Source organism: Lepidochelys kempii, chromosome 5 (assembly GCF_965140265.1).
Source record: "Lepidochelys kempii isolate rLepKem1 chromosome 5, rLepKem1.hap2, whole genome shotgun sequence".
Taxonomy (NCBI): domain Eukaryota; kingdom Metazoa; phylum Chordata; order Testudines; family Cheloniidae; genus Lepidochelys; species Lepidochelys kempii.
The window spans coordinates 4,985,585-5,009,584 of NC_133260.1; the positions used below are offsets into that span (position 1 = coordinate 4,985,585).

Sequence of the window (24,000 nt, forward strand, 5' to 3'; positions counted from 1 at the left end):
GACTCTGGAGGTGATGAAGTCTCCCTGCTCATTTACTGTGACATCACCAGTGATGCAAGCAGGGCTGATGAGTGGGAGAGGCTGTCACATTCAAGGAACACCCCAGCATGCAGAGCCCCTCTCCCTTCCCCACCAGCCACAGACGTTTGAGGGGGTGGGGAATCCTAATCTAATGACGTTGAGGCACAAGACCCCTTGGCCGATGAAGTTGACCTGTGGAGTCACTGAGTGTATTTGAAGAAGGATTCCCCCGCACGGGTGTGTTTCAAGATGTTCCTCTTCGCCCGTAAAACCAAGACCCCCATCAGCACCTACACGGACTCCTACAGAGCACCGAATAGCATGAGAAAAACCTTCCAGGAACCTCCAATGACTCTGTGGAACGAGAATAAGTTTGTGACGGAGGTAAATCCCCTCCCCCCAGCCCCCCACCCAGTAGGCAGTGTTATCAGAGGCAGGATCTCAGCTTCTGTAGTGTTCCTAAGCTCTGCCACCATGGGGTTGCTCTTCATCTCAGCTTCTGAGGAGCCCCATGAGCCCTTCAGATGCTGATTTTTATGATGGTTTGGGTGTCTTCATAAAATGTGGGTCTCCCCTTTCCACTTAGTGGTTTGACTGTGCAGCTGTGCCAGCCTGGTGGTAACGGTATCGCTTTAAACTACCTAAAAGTGCAGCTGGTGAGCGAGAGGCAGTCTGTTATTGTCCTCGTTTATAAATGAGCGCTGGTCACTACTGCTGTGGGAGGGGCATAATAAATGCAGCCACTGTACTGCTTATATAGCACTTTTCATAAGAGGCCAGTTTCGTTCTCCCCATTTTAAGATGGGGAAACTGAGGCACGGCAAGGGGAAGTGATTTGACCAAGGTCACCCAGCAGGTCAGTGGCAGAGAAAGAAACAGAACCCGTGTCTCCAGAGGCCCAGTCTATTGCCTGAGCCAGTAGGCCATATTTTTATTTGTTCATGTTCCTCTGTGCAAGAAGAGCTGCATGCCAGTCCCAAATGGAAAGTTTTCACTAACAACAGTCTGTACTGAAGTCATGGTGTCCTTCGGGCCAGCCATCGCTCTTAAAGGGCAGGGATTGCATTGTTAGCTCTGTGAAGCACCTTGCTGTAGGTGCTATAAAATAATACACAGAGATGGTCCATGGAGAGTATAGGTCACAACATAAATTCGGCCACACTGGGTCAGACCAATGGTCCATCTAGCCCAGGATCCTGTCACTGACAGTGGCCGGTGCCAGATGCTTCGGAGGGAATGAACAAACAGGGCAATTACAGAGTGATCCACCCCCTGTCGTCTACTCCCAGCTTCTGGCAGCTGGAGATTTAGGGACAGCTGGAGCATGAGCTTGTGTCCCTGACTATCTTGGCTAATAGCCATTGGTGGACTCCATGAACTTATTTAATTCTTTTCTGAACCCATTATTCTTTTGGCCTTCACAACATCCCCTGGCAACACGTTCCACAAGTTGACTGTAATGCAATCTGTCCTGGCCATTTAGATTTCGATCTGACATTGCATGCTGGGCCCTATGGTCTCTATGGACCATAGTTTTATCCAAATTAGTTGCCAAAATTTGGGGGCACTTTTGTAAAGACACTCCAGAGATCGCAGACTGGCCTCTCTTGCCATGTCTTTCAGTGGATCCTGGTTAGTCTCCTTGGGTCCGAGGCTCTGTGCATTGGCCAAGCTAGAACTGGCCTGTTGCGGGGTTCCCAGCTGCAGAGGCCTGCACAATTCATCACAGTAATTTTGTCATGAGAGATTTTGAAACATGCCATGTGAATTAGGTCTGGGGATGAAAACCCTGCAGAACAGCTTTTATATGCAAATGTATGATGAATTTTTGCCAGCGGGTAACACTGAACATAATATACAAAAGTTCCCCTGCCTCCAGGTTCACAATGTTCTCCACAGACATGGTATCTGAGCAGCCAGCCAGCTTCTTTCTCTGTGCATGAACTTTCCACTACATCCCTCTATGCATCTGTCCTTTGGCTTGGACTATGGTACCCAGCACCCTCTGCTGTACAGATTGTGGCAGAACTGGTGAATGACCATTAGAAAATGTTTTAGAGCTGAGGTGCAGAGCGAGAGCATCCAAAAAAGGGAGGCTAAACAATCACAGAGAGGCTCTTTCGGGGCAATGCAGGCTCAGCCTGGGCACTTAGCAGTATGGGGTGTATGACACACAGCTAAGCAGCTCTGGTGCTATCTAGATGGGGACAGCATTGCATGCATATGCTAGCCAGCTCACTGCAACTGAAGCTTGCTGCAGGCTGAGGAGGAAAGACATGCTGTTCTCCAGGAGGCACTGCCAGCAGCAGCTAATTATTAGTTATCTAATCCACTTCCCGTTGCCAAGAATCGAATCACTCTAATTAGTGGGAGGGAGCCACTGGTCATGAACTGAACATAGCAAAGACTGCAACAGAGAGACCGAGGAGAGGCTGTGCGGCCCGCTCAGGCAGTCGTGGTCAGAAAGATGCGAGAAGCCGGCCCCGCGGTGGGGAGGAGAGAGCTCCAAAGGATGCTGGAGACCTGGCAATGGAAGAACGGGGGTCATTTCTGTAAGCCCTACTAATGCAGCACGGTGCTCTGTCTACCTCGGGTGGGCAGGCCACACAGAGATTTATCAGTCTGCTGGAGCCTGCCAGGGGCTAGAGCTGGGATTTTTAGCTCTAAAAGGCTCAGGTCGGATTGCTGCTGCCAACGTCCTAGGCAGGGGGTCACACTAGGTTCTATGGGGATGTGTCTCTATCTCTCCTAACGATCCTGCCTCTCTCTCCAGCCAGCCCATGTACCCTGCTGATTACCATGGTACCTGACTGTCCCCTATCTGCCTCCATTTAAATGCCCGACAGCTGATGTGTTGTATTATTTCTGTATTACTGCACTTGTTATTAAATCGGTACATGTCTATATGCATCATAGTCCAATATACTCCCCTCATGCCCCAGGTTTCCCTCATGCCACCCTAACCCCCATGCCCCAGCTCACATCCTGGGCCCCTCTCACTGAGATGCCCCTGCTCACTCCGGCGTGCCCCACACCTCCCACCGCCTTGGTCTCCAGTCACCCCACACTCCGCCAGCTCCTCTGATGTGACCCTCACATCTCAGTCTCTGCTTAAGCTGCCCTCATGGCTAGGCCCCTCCACAGGCTGGCCCGAGGCTCTGCTCAGCTCAGAGGTTAGGAACTGTGATGGGGTGACGACTGGTAGGGTTGCATGGTGCCCAGGGAGTCTGATCCTAAATGCGATCACCAGAATCCCAGTCAATCTGTCTGCACACTAGACCCGGGGCCTTTCTCCCCAGCCAGCCAGGAGGTGGCCTGGGTACCTAGATACCATGCCAGCTAGCACCTGACAGGTAATGGGGCAAAGGTGAAAGATGTTATCTCAGGGGGCTCGCATAGACCACAGTGATAGCCCCAGGTCGATGGAGAGAGAGAGACTCAGAGGGAGCAATTTTGACTTAGATTTGGAGGTGGCTAGGAAATCACTGACAGTGGCAGATGAAAAATGCCAGGCCATAGGCGCCGACTCTGTGGGTGCTCTGGGGCTGCAGCCCCGCCAATCATCTCCCACCCATCCCCCTCAACATCTCCCGCCCGCCAGTGATCAGCTGTTCAGCAGCATGCAGGAGGCTCTGGGGGGAAGGAGAGGACCATGCTCGAGGGAGGGGGTGGAATGGGGCGGGAAGAGGCAGGGCGGAGCAGAGTGGGGGGGCAGGAAGAGGCAGGCGGGGTGGGGCCATGGGAGAAGGGGTGGAGTAGGGGCAGGGCCTAGGGCGGAGTGGGGGTCGAGCACCCCCCTTCAGATCAGAAAGTCGGCACCTCTGTGCCAGGGGGTTGCCTTTGATATGATGGGCAATTGTTTCCCACCTGCCAAAGGACCCTGTTTTGATACAATCTACCTGCCTGAGGGGCTGGATCCGCAGGGATCTCACTTTTACATTTTAGCTACAATGCGGTTGATCCAACCGACTGTGACATCACTGGTGATGCAAGCAGGGCTGGTGACTGGGGGAGGAGGTCAGATTTGGGAGACAGACTTTTAATTTGCTACCATAGTACAGAGAGCCTTTTTCATAGACTCACCCCTCAGTGTGGCTTGTGGCGGACTCCAGAAATTAACTTCCGGCATAAAGCCCTTGCTGGCTACTGAGGATCAGTTGAAACATAGTTTAGACTGAAGGTGGAATCCCTTCCAAGAGCCCATTTGAGAGATGTTCCTCTTTGCTCATAAAACAAAGACGCCCATCAGCACCTATACAGAATCTTACCGGTCGCCGTCTACTGTGAAACAGTCGTACAGGGAACGTTCTTTTACGTTGTGGGATGAAAACAAGTTTATTACACAGGTAAATCTCCCACTTCTAAGACTGCTAATCTACAGCTCTGTTAGCTGAAGGATGGGTTCCTGATGGTCTGTGAGTGTGGCACCCAGGGCTCGGACTGCGTCAGATGACATAAGCCAAAGGCCCCCAAATTGAGGGGCGCGCCCCCCTAGGGGGACAGAGAGGAATGTTGGGGGGGGCACGGCAGGTCCCAGGCCAGCCCCCATGGGGGGGCGGAGAGGTAGCAACACCCAGCCCCACTCCACTCCCAGCTCTGCTCCAGCCCCGGCCCCGCACCAGGTCCCGCTCCTGGTCCCAGCCCTGCCCCCAGCCATGGCCTCAGCTTCTGCCCCCAGCCCTGGCCCCACTCTTGGCCCTAGCCCCACCCCCAGCTGTGGCCCCAGCCCCCTTACCCCTGTCCATGTCCTAGGGGGCATGGACAGGGGTAAAGTGGGGGGCGCAAAGCTCAAAAATTTGGGGACCACTGACATAAACTTCAGGTTTCAGAGTAACAGCCGTGTTAGTCTGTATTTGCAAAAAGAAAAGGAGTACTTGTGGCACCTTAGAGACTAACCAATTTATTTGAGCATGAGCTTTCGTGAGCTACAGCTCACTTCATCGGATGCATGCCGTGGAAACTGCAGCAGACTTTATATATACACAGAGAATATGAAAAAATACCTCCTCCCACCCCATTGTCCAGCTGGTAATAACTTAGCAGCTTTGGGCTAAGTTGGGAGTGGGACCGGAGACTTCTAAACATTTTGAAGAGTGCTGCAAGCCAGGGGGTTATTTTGTGGGTTTTCCCTTAGCGGGAAAGTTGAGCAAGTGCAGAAGGATGGTGGCCGGGGTACTCTCCTGTCTTTCCAACGAGGCTTGCATCAGAATCCCTTTACCACAGGCGGCTGTGGGGCTTTTAGACTGCAAACTGTGGGTCAGGGACTTTTCTTACCGTGGGCGTGTACAACACCTAGAGCACTGGGGCCTCTAGACGCTCCTGCAAAGCAAAATATCATCATCATCATCATCAATCAATCAATCTGTAGTGATTGAAGATCCCATGGTACAAGGCGGAGGGTATCATCCCTGACATCACCGCTACACCCCTTCTTCCCTCTCATTCCCACTGCAGCTGCCGGTGGGATTCCGCTTGTGTTGAACCGCTGCGCACGGCTGTTTTGTATTGTTTAAAGGCGGCTGCTCTCAGCCCTGGCGGAAGGGGGGGTCCGCTGGTGAAGTGTGTCCGGTGCTTTGCAAAGATTCCCCCGCCACGCTGATAATGTCTGGGTGTTGGGGGGAGTCAGTGGCACCCGTGATTAAATCCTGCCTGCCTTTCCACAACCCAGAGGCTCCCTGGGAGGTGGGTTGACTCGCTTCCCTTAAACTGGGTCAAAATTGAGCTAAAATCTATCCTCATCATCTGCAAAAAGGGATGAGACTCCCGTCCTTTGTAAACCACTCTGAGATCTACCGTTGAAAAATGCTTTATATAAGCTAAGTATCATATTCTTCTTCCATTCACCAAGCCCCTGTCCTTAGGCCAATTCACACCCTCTCCCTTCAGATTGACAGATCTCTTTTTTTCTCTCCTCCTGGGCACTGGGAGGGACCTGATCCTCTTTCACCTTCCTGTCTGTTGGGGTCACCATTGTACAACAGACACACCTGTGGGCAGCTCACCCCACAGAGGGACAAACCCCAGGACCTTTGGCTACAGCTCAGGTCTCTTACACCCTAGTTAAAGGAGAACGTAGCACTATTTACTGGATGGATTCACCACCACTTGAAGCCTTTAAATCAAGACTGGGTGTCTCTTTCTAAAAGATATGCTGCAGCTCAACCAGAAGTTATGGGCTTGACGTAGGAATCAGCTGGGGAGATTCTCTGGCCTGTACTATGCACAAGACCAGCCTAAATGGTGACAGTGAGCCCTTCTGGCCTTTAAATCGATGAATCTGCTAGGGCTCATGGCCCTGATCCTCCAAGATATTTAGGTACCTAATTCCCAGGGAGTTAAGAACCTACATATCTTTGAGGATCTGGGCCTGTATCTTCTGTGGATCTTAAGGCACAAGAAGGAATGATAGCCACATACATGGGCCCCGTTCCATCCAGCAAGCGGCAGTGGAAACACACATCTGTTGACCTCGTGACTATTCTGCTGTTCCGAGAAACAGACCAGCAATTCCTCCCTTTCTTGCCTGACTTCTACACAGCAGACACGGCTGGCTGGCTGATACTCTTGCACTGTGCTTTTTATGCCTTTGTGGCCAGGCCCATCTTTGGTCCCTGGCTTGCAGGGCTCTTTGCCAGGTGGGGTGGTGCATGGGGGCTCTTGGTGGATTTACAGGGGGAGGTCTTTGATGGGACTTGAGGTTATTGTGCACTGGTGTCAATGAAGGGTGTCTGTCTATTTAATGGCTGCTCTTTATTTTAAAGAGCCTGGGGTGGGAGTGCTTTGTCTGACAGTACAAAGCATAATAAATAAATGCTGGCTGAGAGCTGCCTGGATTCATCTTCTCCGAGACCACTGGCCCACCTCCTCCTCCGACCAGCGCTCACACATGACAGCCCCCAAAAGAAACAGAGCCACAGGGCCCAGAGCAAGGGACCAGACTGAAACTGAAAAAACGGGCAGTGGTAGGGTCTCATGGGCCCTGTGATTGGACGTAGCCTGCGGTCCCCAAGCCGAAAGCCTTTTCCACACCTCACCCACATGGGCCCTGCCCGACTCATCCAGCCTTCAGGAAGCACTGCGGTATCATAGCAATGCAGTCTGCTTTCTGGGGCACCTCTTACCCACAGTGCTCGCTGCTGCAGAAGGAGCAGGGCAGACAGGACCTTAACATGGAGAGATGGTTCCCCTGCCAATCTGGGAGGTCACAGGGTGACTGGTCCTTTAACAGTGGGGATGGGTCTCTCAGTTCCCACCTGTGACACCAACTCACTTCCCCGCGTGGGGAAAATGAGGTATGTGAGTTGACCAGGCCTGTGGGCTAGATGAGGGAGAAGACTAGGCAGGGGGAGATGGAGGTGTCTGCAGTGGTCTGCAGGGAGGTAGGAGACCTTGTGACACTGGGGGGAGACTCCAGCTAGGTAGGGCTGGAAATGGCCTGCCAAAGCAGGGAAAGACTCCAAGACAGAAGGCATGGGAGGAGGGAGCAGTGAGCCAAGGAAGGGCTGGTGGGAGAGATGAAAGAGAGCCCTGGAAGGATGAAAGCTGAGCCCAGAGCATGGGCAGGAGAGCATCTGAGCTACTGAAGATGGACTAGCCCCTTTGAAAGTGGGATCGGGCCCCATTTGAAACTGGTGTGAAGACTCTGTGTTTGGTTTTGGGCTTGTATACGCTGGAAGGGGTGGACTTATTGTTAATGGCTTAGCTGAGTATGGGCGGGAGGGCTAATCACTGAGGGGAAACTGAGGCAGGGCTGCTGCAGGATCACCCATGCCATGAGGGGGCACTTTGGTGGTGACCCTCTCACAAGAAGGTTGCTTTCAAAATGTTGAACAGCCTGAGAGTGCAAACCCCCAGACTGTCCAGTCACGAGTTTAGAGATTTTTGACATTCTGTTGAAGCCAATGTTGAGTCTCCCGGCGGTGGCAGGATGGGGCCCACTGTACCGGGTCCAGAGAGCATACAATGCAAATAAGACCCAGCCAATCCGGTTCAAACCGCCATTCCCTGGGCAGCCTGCTGTGCAGTGTGGTGCGTGTCTGTGCATGTTTTTAGTGGATTATGGTTGAAAAGCTTCAGCGAAGTGGGTTAGGAGAGAGCTGAGCGTGTCACCGGGGAAAGCTACAAGGGCTCTTCCTGCGCTCGCTGCAGGGGCTTTAGTTAAAGGGGCATTTCTGGGCACTTAAGAGGGAGGTCATGGGTGGTCACTTTGCGTGTGCAGTGGGTGACATCCTTGTGGTTGCTGTGCCACTTGGTATTTCTGAGATCACCCTGCTTACGAGGTCAATGCTTTTATTCCTATTTATATTTTCCTGGCATGTAGAGGCCCCCTTGTGCTGAGTACTGGACAAAGAGACAATCCCTGCCTCAAAGAGCTCAATAAACAGGACAGCCCAAAGGTGGGAAGGGAAATAGACATGAACTTATGTACAGCTGGGGTTTGAACCAGCTCTTCTAAAGCCTAGTTTGGTGCCTATCCAGTAGGCCACACTACCTTCCCTACAGAGGAGACATTCACATGTTCTTACATCACTTCCAGAGATGGTGAAATGGCACCAGGCTCCATTGTTACGGGACAATATTTTGATGCAGTATCATGTGTTGTGGGATGCCAAAGCAGTACCTACGATTCCAATGCACACACACCGATAAGCATTAACCCACGGCATCCCAGAGTAGCCCAAAAATATCCAGAACAAGCCAGGGCAGTGGCTGAGTTCTAGTGAGCTTTTAAACTTCCTCTCTGCAGGCACTGGTTCTTGTACACGTTCATGTGCATATGACAAATGAACACGCATTCCTGTGTGCATGGACAGTGCCACTGGGAATCCATGAGGGAATGGTAGTGGGGCTGTTTTCTGCCCATGTGATTATTGGTCTAGTGGTAAGCCTGGAAGCTAGGAGTTTCTAAACGTTAATCCTGGCAGTACACTGATTCCTCCTTTGGCTTTTGGCTCCAATTCCATCACCTGCAAAAATAAAAGTAGGGAACCTACCTCTACAAAACACTTTGATACCTATGGATAAAAGCACCATGTTAGCGTCAGGTGTTGCCATTATATACTTTGAAGAAGAAGAGCATTCAGATTTGCCATACTGAACTAGCTAACAGGTATACAACACAGCTACCTTCTACTGGCTGTAACCAAAACTGCTCAGCTGTGTGTCATAGGCCCTATATGACTAACTACGGAAGGTGAGTTGCCTTTTACTCAAGTGTAGGGGCTTTCTGAGAATGAGGTTTTCAGCTCTAGCCCTGATCTTGTTGTGACATTCTGGGTGGCCATGGTGATGAGCATATTAACAGCCATGACACGCCTTGATGCCCATGGACTTTCCCCCTTCGCTGCAGCCTTGCATTTAGTTGGCTTTATCCCAAACACAGAGGAATTTGCAAAGGGCAAGCTGGTATCATTGCAACATTTAACTGATTTCGTTCCCAACTCTCTGTTGCCTTTAGGGGTTAACGGTGCCCAGAGTGGAAAATCAGGTGAACCAAGCTCATCTGGAGAAGATGATTAAGCATGCGGTGCAGGAATATTCCTATAAGAACACGATAGAACCAACAGCCTATAGGCCAGAAAAATATTGGTTAACCAGACCCGAAGGTATTGCGGGATTGTTTAAACCACCTGCCTCACAGCCCAGCTCCCTGTCCCGCTTCTTCCAGCTTGTCCATAGCATGCTCTCACCCGGTGACGAGAACTGCACTCAGAGCCCAGGGGTTCCTAAAGAAGAGTGGGCCTCAGGGTGTCGAACAGGGGCAGATTGCCTGGGTTCATAGAATCATAGACTATCAGGGTTGGAAGGGACCTCAGCAGGTCATCTAGTCCAACCGCCTTGCTCAAAGCAGGACCAATCCCCAATTTTTGCCCCAGATCCCTAAATGGCCCCCTCAAGGATTGAACTCACAACCCTGGGTTTAGCAGGCCAATGCTCAAACCACTGAGCAATCCCTCCCCCCATTGCTGCAGGCCAGGAGGCTGCGGTACAAGCAAAGGCAGCCAGGAGCAAGCACAGTCCCCCACCCTTTGTATCCCTACCTTTGCTCCTGCAAGAAACCCTTCCCAGTCCAGTTTCCCCTCATACAGACCCTTCCTCCCCAGTGCAGAGACCCAGGCTCTTGGCTCAGCACTGATGGTGGGGAAGCAGCTCTCTCACGGCTGGGCTCCCTGTGTGGTTCTCTGATGCTGAGATCCAGGTACCTCGTTGAGGGAGCAGGCGTGGCTGGTCTGGCCCAGCCACAGACCATTCACAAGTCAGTCCAGGATGCACCCAGCCTCCCCTGGATCCTGGGCCAGCTGGCCTCAGTGCCCAGATTCCAGGTGCAGAGGCCAGGATAGTCCAAGCTGGCCAAAGGATTTGGACACCCAGTTCCCATGAGAATAAATGGGATTCCAGCGTCCAGACCTCCGGGGGTGGTTTGGAAAGTCTCAGCCCTAGATTCCAGGAACCTCAAAACCCACACTGAGGTTGCACCCGTTCCTCTGAGGCCTGCCCCTCCCCATGGTGCATACCCATTGCATTGTGCTCCCCTTCCCCATCTACCTGATTGCAAACTCCCCTCCTCCTGCCTCCATATTACTAAGCACAGGGTGGGAGGGGACAGGGGAGCTCACCTGGGGCTAGCCAGCAGCCCAGCTGGCATGGAGTCAAGCTGGCTAGCTAAGCTCCCCTGTTCTCTCTGAAGAGCCCCGGGCTGGTCCACTTGCCTCTGCTCTCCTCCCAGCTGGCCCTTCGCTCTGCCCCCAGGAGGGAAGGGCAGATGGGACTGTCTGTGGGCACCTGTACGCCTGCTCCTGCCACCCGCGGGGTACAGAGAAGGGACAGCCACCTGCATGTACTTGAAGGGTATAACCATCAAGCAGCGGGGAAGGGCTCGCTGGGGCAGTGGGTCTAACTGGGAACGATGGGATGAAATTACCTGAAGGAGGATTGAGGTTGAACAGCAGGAAAAGCCTCCAGAGGTGGAGACGTACCAAGGTGTGGAATCGTCTCCCGGGGAAGGGTGGGACCCTCATTGCCAGCTGAACTGGGCAAAGCCCCGGAGCCCAGTGGGCGGAGAGCAATCCTGCGCCGGGCGGAGATGGGCTATGGCCATTTTCACTTCCTGCCACGTCCAGGTTTGACCTATTTGCTGGGCAGCCGGGGCGCTGCTCCCTGGCCCCCGCAGTGTGGCAGGCGGGGGCTCCACCATGGCCGGTACTACCCTGGCTTCTGCGGGTGCTGGGTCAGTGCTGCGCCCCCCGGCTTGGGAGGGCCATCTTCGTCCTAGAAATGGGAAGAGAAGCAAAGGGCTAGTGGGGAGGGAGGGAAGCTGATTTTAAAAAACCCAGCGTGGTTCCTCTCTCCCTCTGGCCCTCATGGCCAGGCCAGCAACACCCTGGAGAGGTGCAGTTCATGGCTCCCTGGCAGGCTCCCTTGGTTCCTCACCCTGGCTGCTGACACACCAAAAGGGCTGTTCTAAAGCACAAGGCTGTTGGATGTTCCTGTTGCACCTAGGCCAAGAGTTTCCACCACAGGAGCCCAATGCTAGGCTCCTAAATCCTTATTTAAGCTCCGGCTTTTCCGAAGTGCTGGGCTCCCACTGACATCAGCTTCCCGCCCCTGACTTACGTGCCTAAATAAGGCCCTCGGAGGCTGACGCTAGGCTCCTATTGTTGCAAATCTTGCTCTAATTTCTCCGGCCCTGCTCACCGCAGCAGCCCTCGGACAGCGGCACTGTCTACTGCTGTTCTTGAAGCCTGCTGTTGAGTGGAAGGCCCACCTTGCCGCGGGGCTGCAGAGCACGTGCTATTCAGAAGTCCACATTTGGCTCAGTTCTCACACAGCGGTACCAGAGAGACTACAGTTATTTAGAATAAGAAATAAGTGCAGCATTAGCTGGTGCCCCACTGTCTATTTTTGTAGTGCCTTCCGGCCCCCAGTGTAACCACCTGATGCACAAATTCTGCCCAGAGCTCACTTAACCCACCACTGCACAGCAGCCACCTCTGGTGAGGAACACGGCTACTGTGTAACAATGTACGGGGATACTAAACCACAGTGGAGGATGGGAAATGAGGAAGAATCTACTGGACACTGAAGAGAGACTTCAGGTGGGCAGGATTCACTCCCTGAGCTCTAATTTAGCCAGGACGCTGGGGTTAGCATCCTTTCTCTTGCAAACAGTGCCAGAGGCTCATTAAAGACCATGAAGGGTCAGGGTCTCAGCTGTATGTTGCATCCAAAAGAGAGCACCTCCAGCATCCCTGAATCCCTTGCACCATGGTGTGGAACGGATTAATGTCTAATTCATGTGGGGACGGTGGCACCTACGAAGCCACCAGCACCGGTCCCTCCAGCATTCTGAGGTTCCCCGGCGCACACTGGACAGGCTGGAGCCGAGTTAGTCTGGATGGCGGGGCTGTTTGCCTTGGCTTTTGTTAAGGAACCCAGCCCGCACCCAGAAGCTTTTGGCTAGCTACACGGTAATCAGTTTGCAGGGGCCAAAAGGACGAATGTGATCCTGGGCTGCATAAACGGGCGAGGAGTGAGTAGGGGAAAGGCGGTGATTTGCCGTGGGTTTACAGCATTGGTGAGGCCAGTATTGGAGCATAGGTCCAGCTCTGGTGCCCACATGGTGCAAAGGGTTTTGAAAACTCAGACAAGGTGCTGCAAAAAGTCACAAAAATGATTTGGGGGTGGAAGGGGAGGAAGCCTGACTGTGAGACACTGAGAAAGCTCAGTCTGCTTAGCTTATCGAAAAGAAGATGAAGAGGTGACTTGATTTACCGTGTCTAAGCACCTTCACTGAGAGAAAATATCAAGCACTCAAGGGCTCTTTAATCTAGCAGAGTCAGGCAGAACAAGCCTCAGCAGCTGGAAGTTAAAGCCAGACAAATTCCAATTAGAAATGACACTTTTTGACAGTGATGGTGATTAACCATTGGCACAAACTATCAAGGGTAGTGGTGAGTTCTCCATTCCTTGATGTCTTCTGATCAAGACGGGTAGGGTGACCAGATGTCCCGATTTTATAGGGACAGTCCAGATATTTGGGGCTTTTTTTAATATGGGCTCCTATTACCCCTCACCTCCGTCCTGATTTTTCACACTTGCTGTCTGGTCACCCTAAAGACAGGTGCCTTTCTGGAAGAGATGCTTTAAGTTGTTGGGCTCAATACAGGGGGAACTGGGTGAAATTCTCCGGCCCATGTAATAGAGGAGGTCAGACTAGATGGTCTAAGTGTCTTTTTTTGGCCTTGCCATCTAGGACTCTGCGAATCCCGTTGTTCTTCCTCCCTGGTAGGAAATGTTTGTCTGTTTGTCCATTTACATTTCAGAAAAGTACAATCCAGCTTTTGTCAGTGGAGACAAGTATGCAACGTGGAGGACAGGCCCCTACAACAGCGCGGGGTGGAATAAATATACCACCTACCTCCCCAGGCTTCCAAAGGTAAATCCTGGACCTCCAGAACGCGCCTGCTTCTCGTCCCGAGGCAGGTTGTGGCAGACGATCAGGGAAGGGGCTATGCTTTCAAAGCGGCCTGTGGGATGTCAGTCCATGTCTCCTCCTATTCTCAAATAAGAATTGTACAGCTAGCTCCTGCTCTGCTCTTTGCTTTGCAAATTTCACCCTTAATAACCCAGGTCAAACTCCAGTGTAATACTTCTTTGCCCTTGCCTAGCGCCTTCCTGCAGGGCATCTCCAACCGCTCAACACTGCAAAATGGAGTCAGTCCCCCTGCACGCTAAGCGAAGTCCTGTCTTCGTCTGGCTCTAGACCATCCTCCCGAAGGACGTGAGGAGCTGCTCCAGCGACAAGAAGACTTTCCCCACTCCGTAGGGAGAGCTGTGTTTTCAGAGACAGGGTTTCAGACACAGCAAATAGCTGTAGCTAGGATCTGTGCAAACGCGGTGGGTATAAGAGGCCAGGGGAGGCTAAGCCTTGCCAACCAGCCCGCCCACTGCCTTTGGAGCATGCCACCACTGGAAGGGCGGGTGCCCCAGCCGGGGCCCAGCCTGCGCTCCGCCCCAAGGCCCCGTTCCCGCTCGTCACTTTCCCCTGAAGCTCTGCCTCTTTCAATCCCCATGCTGCCCCCATGGGGGCCTCGTGGGAGAGGGTGAAGAGGTACACACAAGCGGTGGGCAACCAGCCGACTCAGGTGGCCGACTGGTGGGCAGGCACGGGGGTTTGGGGGAGGGGGTGAACAGGTACAAGCAGTGGGGGGGGGGGCTTTGGGAGGTGCCCAAGTGGGGATGGACAGGGCTTCGGGGGGAGGAGACTGATCAGGTGTGGGCCTCGGGGCAGGGCCACAGTCCGGGCACATGCAGCCCCCGTGCTGCCTATGGATCCGTGGCTGTGGCATTTTCATGGCACGTGTGCTGTGCAGTTCTGTGCAATAGAAGCAGAAGGATACGGCCAAGGTAACTCTAGGTTCGCTGGAGCCTATGGAATGACTCCGGTGTTGGCCCAGTTCCCAGTGGGCAAGCGTCCGCCATGTCAGAAAAGCCACCGGCTCACTAAGCAGCATCGACACTGGCGGTCTCAGCAGAGAGGCCAAGGAAAGGATGGCGCCTGCCCTCACCGCCCACGGGCAAGGGCAGGGCAGGGTGAGGGAGGCTTGCGCTTTCCTGATCCAGGGACAAACAGGGGGCTGTGCAAGTTTGCTGAACATACATGGAGGCTCTGAAATCTTTCCTTGCAGGAAGCAGGGATGGAGACCATTCTCCGTGGGATGCCCATGCAATACCCGCCGAAACCCGACCGGCTCAATAATTATGGTAATTGTACTGGGTCTTCCTATAACCTTACCTTGAGAGAGCAAAGATTCCAGAAGAGCCAGTGGGGGAGTCTTTAATCCACACAACACCTCGCGGGCTGGAAACACAAGGCGTCCCGCAATGAGCAGCAGTGAGATAGTTCCTTGGGAGGTTTTTATAGGCAGCATTTCTGGGTCCCTTCAGCTGCAAAAGGCCAGGAAGCCCCTTGAACCATTCTGGAGCACAAGCTCTGCTGTTGATGTCATCTGGGGCTGTGAAGATGATGCCAGGACTTGCCGATTAACTGCCCCCAACTCAGCTACCTCCCTTCCCCTACTCACCAACCCCACAAGGCAGCTCACGGTCAGAAACCCCTGAGGTTACCAGGCTTCCTGAGGTTGTGAAGGTGTCTCCTCCCTGGGGCTGCTGGGAGTGGGGCACGGTGGACTTGGTTGATCCCTACCACTGGTAACTTATGGTACTGCAGAGTCTCTTCATCCTGGAGGATGTTGGGGGCTTTCTTAAAGGGACACTCCCCTTGGGAAATGTTGTGGAGGGCTCCCAAGCCCTTGTGTATTGACCCACCTGCCCAGGTCACCAGCGGGGCCCTTCTGCACCAAAGCACAAACCTCTGCAGCTAGAGCTAAAGAAGCAATTCAGTAGCTGGCAGCAGTAGTAGATTGTTGTCCTGCATGTGGCCACGAGAGGGGAGACACACACACACACACATGCATGGGATACTTGCTCTAGCCACTAGCCCACACACCCTCCCTTCCCCCACCCCCTATTTGGACCTTGGTTGCTATGGTTTTGCCCTAGTTGCCACGGGCTCTGTACCCAGAACGCTTGATGGCCAGGGTCTCCGTCTAGGGCAGCGAATGTCCAGATTTCAACACCGTGGGGTTTCCCCTCTCCCCAAACCCTTTGGCTCCTCTTGTTTCAGAAAGGGAAGTGGTGGTCAACATGCTGAACAGCTTATCCCGCAGCCAGCTCCCCTCCGTCCAGCACAGGTCTACCCTCCCCGGGAGAAAGCCCTTCCAAGGCTACTACAGCCCCTGCACCGGGCGCCACTACTGCGTGCGGGGGATGGATTACTACGTGGACGGAGCCCCCTGCAACGAGAGGCAGCTCAACCAGCTAGTGGAGAAGATTGTAAGGTTCGGAGGGTTACGCACTGCACATAACACTTCCCTTGCAGGGCAGAGCTCGCTCAGCTGCTCTACGGGACGCATAATCCAGCCCCGTCCTTCCTCATTGCTCCTGCAGGGCTCACGGGGGGTCAGAACTCAGGCCCCGATCCTGCCCGTCACACCCAAAGCTCCCCTGGGTGGAAGGAGAGTTTGGCATGCAGGATCAGGCCCTTGTTCCCAGCAGATGGGCATTAGAATCATAGAATCATAGAATATCAGGGTTGGAAGGGACCCCAGAAGGTCATCTAGTCCAACCCCCTGCTCGAAGCAGGACCAATTCCCAGTTAAATCATCCCAGCCAGGGCTTTGTCAAGCCTGACCTTAAAAACCTCTAAGGAAGGAGATTCTACCACCTCCTTGCCCATTGTGGGGCAAGGGGAAAGGAAAGGCAGCGCTCAGGGAAACAATGGGTGTTCTCGGCCCCCGCCTTCACTGTCGCCCTGGGCCTAGACCACTGAACGTCATTGAGAGTTGAGCAGGAGAGGCCAGGGCGTGTAGGAGGGGAGGCTGAGGTGGGGATCAGTGCAGAGAAAGCAGAGCCTTTCCATGCCCCTTTGCAAAGGATCAACACCTTCCCCCCCGCCACCTCCAGGAACACATCCCCATCCCCTCCCATCCGGCCCCGGGGTAAGATCCCCATCTCACTCGTTCGTCTCCCCGTATTGCCACCCCCAAATGTTCAAACATCATGAGTCAGGCTCACCAAAAATCAGATTTTTAGTCGTGAGATGATGTAAAAAGAAGAGCTTGGGTGTCCTTTTGATTTTCCTTCTGCTTTTGAGCCTTTGGGGTGCACTGGGATCACATTTTGATGCTTTCTCCACAGCCCTTACTTTTTCTTTAAGAATGAAGGCTGAAGTCATCACATATCCACCTGACTCCAGGAGCTGGGGCTTTAAAGAACCCAGTAATTATCCTGAGACTCATGACAAAACCATGAGAGTTGGCAACACTCTGGCGCCTGTCCCCTTTCTCAGTCCGTTGGGTTTTCCCTGGGGGTGTTTTCATTTCTCATTCCCCTTTGCCTCCCTGCTCTCTCCGCCTCCCCGACCCTCGCTTTCCCAGCTCTCTTGTCCTCCTTTTTCTTCCCCACTAGTGCGCTGCCCTTCCCCCCCACACACACCCCAGAGCTCTCCTCCCTCTCCACCCAATGGCGGGAGCAATTGTCAGCGAGCCCAGCTGAAGTCACTAGAACTCTTTGCTTGAGTAGCCAGCAGCAGCCCTGCAGCTCCCCAAGACAGAGCTGTGAGCCAGGTACATCCCCTCTGGCACCGCAGAGGTAAGGGTAATACCCTAAAGAGGGATATAGACTATATATACACAAGCCTGGCCAGAAGCTCTGTAGCCACAGAGGCAGGGGCAGTGACCGGAAAGTGGCTACAGGGTGAGCCAAGGGTGGGACCTTCCGTACAGGAGATGAGAGCAATCCTGGCAAATACATGCCAAAAAACCCAAATATTCAAAGCTCTGGGTCCTTGTGGGGCAGCAGAGGGTTCTGGAGCAATGGGCAACGTGAAGAGGACTGGCCCAAGGAGTTAGTGACTGAAGGGCAGGCGGAGAGGTTGCAGTAGCAGCTCTGGGTGTTATTTTGCTTTGGATCAGGGAGGCTGCACAGAGGAACCCATTCCAGAGCTTGGGCTGTCTCTCTCTCGGTGTTTATAAAGTGCCCATCACCCGTGGGGTCCAGCCACACAGAAATTACAGTTTTTACTAAGCGGGTTTCTGAACCTGGTTCATGCCACCCCTGCAATCTCCGGGGGCAGCTGCTCGCAAACTGACTTGAGAGCGGCCGATACACGTCTGCTGCTCCTGTGTGCAGACCATCCCAAAGCCCCAGCCCCACCTTGCCTTCCAGGTCACAGGAGCTGCAGACTGTGTCTGGTGCTCGGCACCTCTAAAACCTGCCCTTAGGACGTTAGTCCCTGTGCTGCGGACAGTCCTCTCCCTGTTATCACTGCTCCATCCCAGACTCCTACCACCACCACTTGCGTCTCTGACCCTGTTGAGGCCACCACCGTGCCTTGTGGGGAGACAGGAAGGATCTTTCCCACGTAAACTCGCTGACCACCAGAACGAGAGGGAACAGAGATGAGTGAGCCCGGCAGCCTGTTGCTATCGCTAACCATACCCCTTGCGTTTGTTTCAGGAATATCCCATACTGCGACTGCAGCCAAGAGACGATGGGCTATGCACCTTTGCACAACCCGCCGCAATCTTTCCCGTATATGAACCTTAAGTAAGAAAGTTAAAGCCGGGTTCAGTGGTGGGGGAAGGGCACAGTGGCTCTAAAAAATCATGGTTTACACTGGGGAGAACAGGAACCTCGCAACAGTCCTGGACTTTTCCAGAGGCTAGATCTTTCCTCATTTGGGTTTCAAGTGACTCATGACAAATGGCTGCATGTATTATGGTAACCCCTGGAATACAGAAAGCTCAAGTGACTTGCCAAAGGTCACAGAGCAAGTGGCAGAAATTGCAGGGGGGGAGCTTATTTTTAAGGGACAGCACCATGCTTTTATTCATGGTACAAAATAATGAAGGACCGTTAAGGGACCAAACAAAGGAGGAGTGTTTGCTCTACTCACCCTGGGGTCCTGGCCTGAGGGTAAGAGAAGCTGTTACCAAAAGGGTCACAAGAGGCCACCTTGATGTAAAACAAAACCTGCAAGAGGCCAGGAGCCTGGGATGGTGACTTGGGCCCAGGACCAGAAGAGTGATTCCCCAGAACTATAAATGTGACTAGGAGTGTTTAAAGGAGACCTAAAAACAGGTGCGTAGATGGATTGGTTCCCTTTTGCTGCAATGCTTCACCTCCCCAGTTCCCCGCCTGCAAAACAGGGGTAGCCACTGCCTGGTAGCTTTCTCGACCTGGGCAGGGGTGTGAGGCTTTATTTATAGTTAATGTCTCTATTGTGCTTTGAAATCATAAAGCCCCACGTAAGTATTCGAAACTCCTGCAGACTTACAAGACTACTGAGATAGGGCGGCATCGCTTGGGATTAGTTTTTGTGCCCTTTTTTACAGGTTTCCATGTCTAGCCTTTGCGACAGCAGCTTTTGTTATCATTATCTGCCCAGAGCCCTAGTTATCCGGTGTCCCTGTTTCCACAGTAAGAAGAAAAGGAGGACTTGTGGCACCTTAGAGACTAACCAATTTATTAGAGCATAAGCTTTCGTGAGCTACAGCTCACTTCCTCAGATGCATATCGTGGAAACTGCAGCAGGCTTTATATATACACAGAGAATATGAACCAATACCTCCTCCCACCCCACTGTCCTGCTGGTAATAGCTTATCTAAAGTGATCATCAGGTTGGGCCATTTCCAGCACAAATCCAGGTTTTCTCACCCTCCACCCCCCCACACAAATTCACTCTCCTGCTGGTGATAGCCCATCCAAAGTGACAACTCTTTACACAATGTGCATGACAATCAAGTTGGGCTATTTCCTGCACAAATCCAGGTTTTCTCACATCCCCCCCACCCCCATACACACACAAACTCACTCTCCTGCTGGTAATAGCTCATCCAAACTGACCACCCAACTTGATTGTCATGCACATTGTGTAAAGAGTTGTCACTTTGGATGGGCTATCACCAGCAGGAGAGTGAATTTGTGTGGGGGGGTGGAGGGTGAGAAAACCTGGATTTGTGCTGGAAATGGCCCACCTGATGATCACTTTAGATAAGCTATTACCAGCAGGACAGTGGGGTGGGAGGAGGTATTGTTTCATATTCTCTGTGTATATATAAAGCCTGCTGCAGTTTCCACGATATGCATCTGAGGAAGTGAGCTGTAGCTCACGAAAGCTTATGCTCTAATAAATTGGTTTGTCTCTAAGGTGCCACAAGTCCTCCTTTTCTTTTTGCGAATACAGACTAACAGACAGTACGGCTGTTACTCTGAAACCTGTTTCCACAGTGTAACCGTGGGTCACAGCTGAGGATGCCAAATTCAGGACGAACTGCTGAGAAATAGGGCAAACACAACCCAAAACTGGTGGTTATTCTTTTATAAGATAGACCGAACCAACCACAAAAGTAAACTCCTGTTTCCCCACACTGGCTAACAGGAAAACATAAAGACAGTTTCCTCAGGTGTTCCAGTTCTCATATCACCACCAAAACCACAGGATTCAGAGATGAGTGGTTCTTTACAACCACTCTCATCAGATAACAGGTTCTTCTGATCCCAAAGGACCAGCCACACACTCAGGTCAATACATAACTTAGATCTTACCCCAAAATCACGCTGGTGCCAATCCCTTAGTAGCTAAAATCTAAAGGTTTATTTATACAAAGAAAGATGAGAGTTAAAATTGGTTGAAGGAATCAATGACATACAGTAATGGCAAAGTTCTTGGTGCAGGCTTGCAGCAGTGATGAAATAAACTGCGGGCTTAAGTCAAGTCTCCTGGAGTACATCCACTGCTTGGATGGGTCATTCAGTCCTTTGTTCAGAACTTCAGTTTGTAGCAAGGTTCCTCCAGAGGTAAGAAGCAGGACTGAAGACCAAATGGAGGTGTTTCCAGGGCCTTTTATAACATTTGCCATGTGGAGGGCATCCCATTTGTTCTTACTGCGGAAAATTAAAGCAACAAGATGGAGTTTGGAGTCACATGGGCAAGTCACATGTTCATGCCCAGTTTCCCTCAGTCATTGCAGGAAGCCATTACCTACACTCCAGAAAGTACGTTTACAGGACAGTCCACTCAGTATAGATGGGCGTCTCCCTTGATCCATTGTCAACCAAGTGTTTCTTGATGAGCCACTTAATTTGAATAGTCCCTCCAAGATGTGCTGGCTAGCTACCTTGTGGGCGTTACCCCAGGAGCAAACATTTGAAATCCAAGCATAGAGCCAACACTTATAACTTCACATACAAAAATGATACGTGCATACAGACAGCATAATCATAACCAGCAAATCATAACCTTTTCATAGGCACCTCACTTGGCAACAGGGCTCGGGTGGCGCTTTAAAGGGCCCGGGGCTCCCCTGCCACTGCGGGGAGCCCCGGCTCCTTTAAAGCACCTCTGGATCTCTGGCAGCAGGGCTCGGGCGGGGGCTCCCCACAGTGGCCGGAGCACCAGGCCCTTTAAATCCCTGCCTAAGCCCAGCTGCCGGAGCCCCGGGGCTCCAGCAGGGATTTAAAATGCCCAGAGCTCTGCGGTGGACGGAGCCCCGGGCCCTTTAATTCACCCCTGAGCCCCGGGGCTCCCAGCCGCCTCTGCAGCAGGGTGATTTAAAGGCCCCACGGCTCCCAGCCAGAGCCCCAGGGCCTTTAAATCACCTCTTCCGGTTGAGGCCACGCCTCTTCCTGTTGAGGCCACGCCCCCACTCAGGACTCCAGCGTACCGGTAAATCCTTTAAATTACTTTCACCCCTGGCTCTATTCAACCCCAAGTAGCCCAAAATCAGGGGTCAGGCCCCCAAAATTGTGAGATTTTTTTTAAAAAATCATAAATGTTCTTATTTGCATTCTGATGTCAAATCCACTCAGGTCACATTTTCAAACTTCTCTCTGCAACCAGGAGGGCTAGAAAGTGACTTATTTTTAAAAAATGAAAGCTGAGATTCTCATGTAATCACATGACTCCAGGAGCTGGGGCTTTAAGGAAAACATCAAAATAGTGCACGCATTAGCAACAGTGTTCACATGGGTGGGGAAGAATCACCTGAGCTAAAATTGGGATTGAAAATGGTTCTCCGAAGCTGGCTAAGGTAGAACAAACTTTTAGTTCGGTGGTGGGCAACCTGCAGCCCATGGGCCACATGTAGCCCATCCGGGTAATCCGCTCTTGGGCCGCGAGACAGTGTTACATTGACCATCCACAGGCACGGCCACCCGCAGCCCCCAATGGCTGCAGTTCACTGTTCCCGGCCAATGGGAGCTGCAGGAAGCGTTGCGAGCTGCAGGGACGTGCTGGCCACCACTTCCTGCAGCTCCCATTGGCCGGGAACAGCGAACCACAGCCACTGGATGCTGCAGGTAGCTGTACCTGCAGACAGTCAATGTAAACACTGTCTCACGGCCCACCAGCGGATTACCCTGATGGGCCACAGGTTGCCCACCACTGCTTTATTTCATCTGCCTGGTGTTTGTATTCACCTCACTGCAGACAAAAGATACACACCAGCACGGGCTACTTAGCTATGCAGAGATGTATTTTCTCGGGTTTTCCCATAACCCCAGAGCATGTCACGTCCCTCCCACTGGCTTCTATGCACCTTTTAGCCAATTGTCTCTCACCTGCCACACCCATCTGCCAGAGATCCCACTGACCGGGCCACCTCCTTCCCCAAATCCCAGGACCAGGCATTTGATACGGGGCAGAAAAACGGTGAGCATGTGGAAGCATCGCTCTGCAGTTAATCAGCAAAGAGAATGGCTCCCAAAGCTTGCCCTTGGCAATCTCCCTGGAATCTCCTAATAAGCACCAGCAGGAAGTGGATTACCAAGGACCCTCCTGCGGGCGTGAGGCTTACGATCCATTGGTTTTTCCTCCTTTCCCAGGTGGGACACGAGTCACTTCCAGAAGGCCGGCGGGCCGCAAAAGGATAACTATGTCATCCATCCCGAGTTTGTGTCGGAGTCCTACCCCACTTCGCCGTGCTGGTAGAGAGGAGAGTCAGGCTTCCATTAAAATGGGTCTTGCCAACCTTCGCATGTTCGTTCCTTGCCATCCGTGAAACATCCCCATCCCCCCACCCCCCCCACCTTCCCCGCGGCAGCATCGGACAAGGGGCAAAGGGAGATAAGAGGAGGGTGCAAACCTACTTTGCTGTGCAGCCGCCCTGAGCCCTCCCGCAAGCCTCTGCGTGGCTGGCAACTTTGCTGCTCAAGATGGTTGGGCAGGAAAGGGATTAGGATCTTCCCCTTGCCTGAGGGAGGCCAGAGGCGCCAGCTCCCCCTTCAATCTCCTGTCAAGCCCCAGAGTTTGCAGCCTTCTACCTTCCAGACGAATGAGCTGTCTTTGGAGTCTGTCTAGTTCACTAGAAGGTGGGGCTGTGGAACACAAGCCACTCCCTGCCCTGCAGTGATGAGCTTACTGACATCCCAGGGGAATCTGCGAAAGGAAACCCCAGTTCCCCCCGCACACCGCCCCGCCCCAGGTCCAAGGTTGCCAAGCCAGCCTGCAGCAGATGTATTTGGTGATGGATTCACTAATGGCTTTATCTCATTAAACCTTCCCTATCCTGCTGCAATTGCAGTGCTAGATACATATTGTAACAACTTGCTGGCCACCTAGTGAGAACTTCACAGCCATCCCTGTGCCACACTCCATAACCACTTGGAATTTCATGGCAACAAGGTTGAGAGTACAGGCCCCATGCTGCTTGAGGTAAAAGAGAATCTTCATGTTTGCAATACAGGGTATATGACACACTGTTGAGCAGTGCTGATTCCATTCAGAAGGGAACCGTGGTAAGTTCACAGACAGTCTTGCCAGCTCATGACTGCATTTTACTTTTCACTGCTTGAATATTAGTGTGATGAGAATCCATTCAGTAACAGCCATGCCAAAAGACAATATGTGGTTTGTACCCAACTTGAAAAATGAGTCTCCCTGCTTGTATCTTCCTTTCCCTCTCCCCTCCCCTCCCCAAACTACATTTGATCCAGAGCTCCCTTCGTTTATTCCAAATTAGGAAGAAAAGAAAAACTAGCTCTGGAATTGTAGGCTTGTCTGGAACGGACTGGCCAAGTCTCAGCAGATGGCCCAATCCTTTAACGGGTGGATCTTGGTCTCAGATAATAAAGATTAAATATAATGAGCCAAAGTCAACCCTGGTGTAACTTCACTGCGGGAAACAAAATTGCACTGAGGATAAATGTGGACCAGACTTGTGTTCGTGTTGCTGGGATCTGTCAAAGATTCTGTGCTGTTTGCTGAAATTAACCAGCTCCCTCCATTTCAGTAACAGATTAGAAATGCACAAGTGTGTTGCCTGTAGAAGGCTCATTTTTACCCAGCCCCCACCCAAGAGTCCCCTCCCCCCCTCCAATACACAGAGTTACTGTCCCTGGGGGAATCAGGCATTTCC

General features: G+C 52.4%; 1 protein-coding gene across 1 annotated transcript; it reads left to right on the forward strand.

Moving 5' to 3' along the window:
* The first annotated feature begins 270 nt into the window (after positions 1 to 270).
* SPMIP6 (sperm microtubule inner protein 6) lies at positions 271 to 22,574 on the forward strand. Its single transcript, XM_073345854.1, has 8 exons — positions 271 to 405; positions 9,479 to 9,626; positions 9,837 to 9,839; positions 13,344 to 13,456; positions 14,709 to 14,784; positions 15,707 to 15,920; positions 18,100 to 18,189; positions 22,469 to 22,574. The coding sequence occupies exons 1-8, from the start codon at positions 271 to 273 to the stop codon at positions 22,572 to 22,574; spliced, it is 885 nt and encodes a 294-aa protein (XP_073201955.1).
* The last annotated feature ends 1,426 nt before the right edge of the window (positions 22,575 to 24,000 follow it).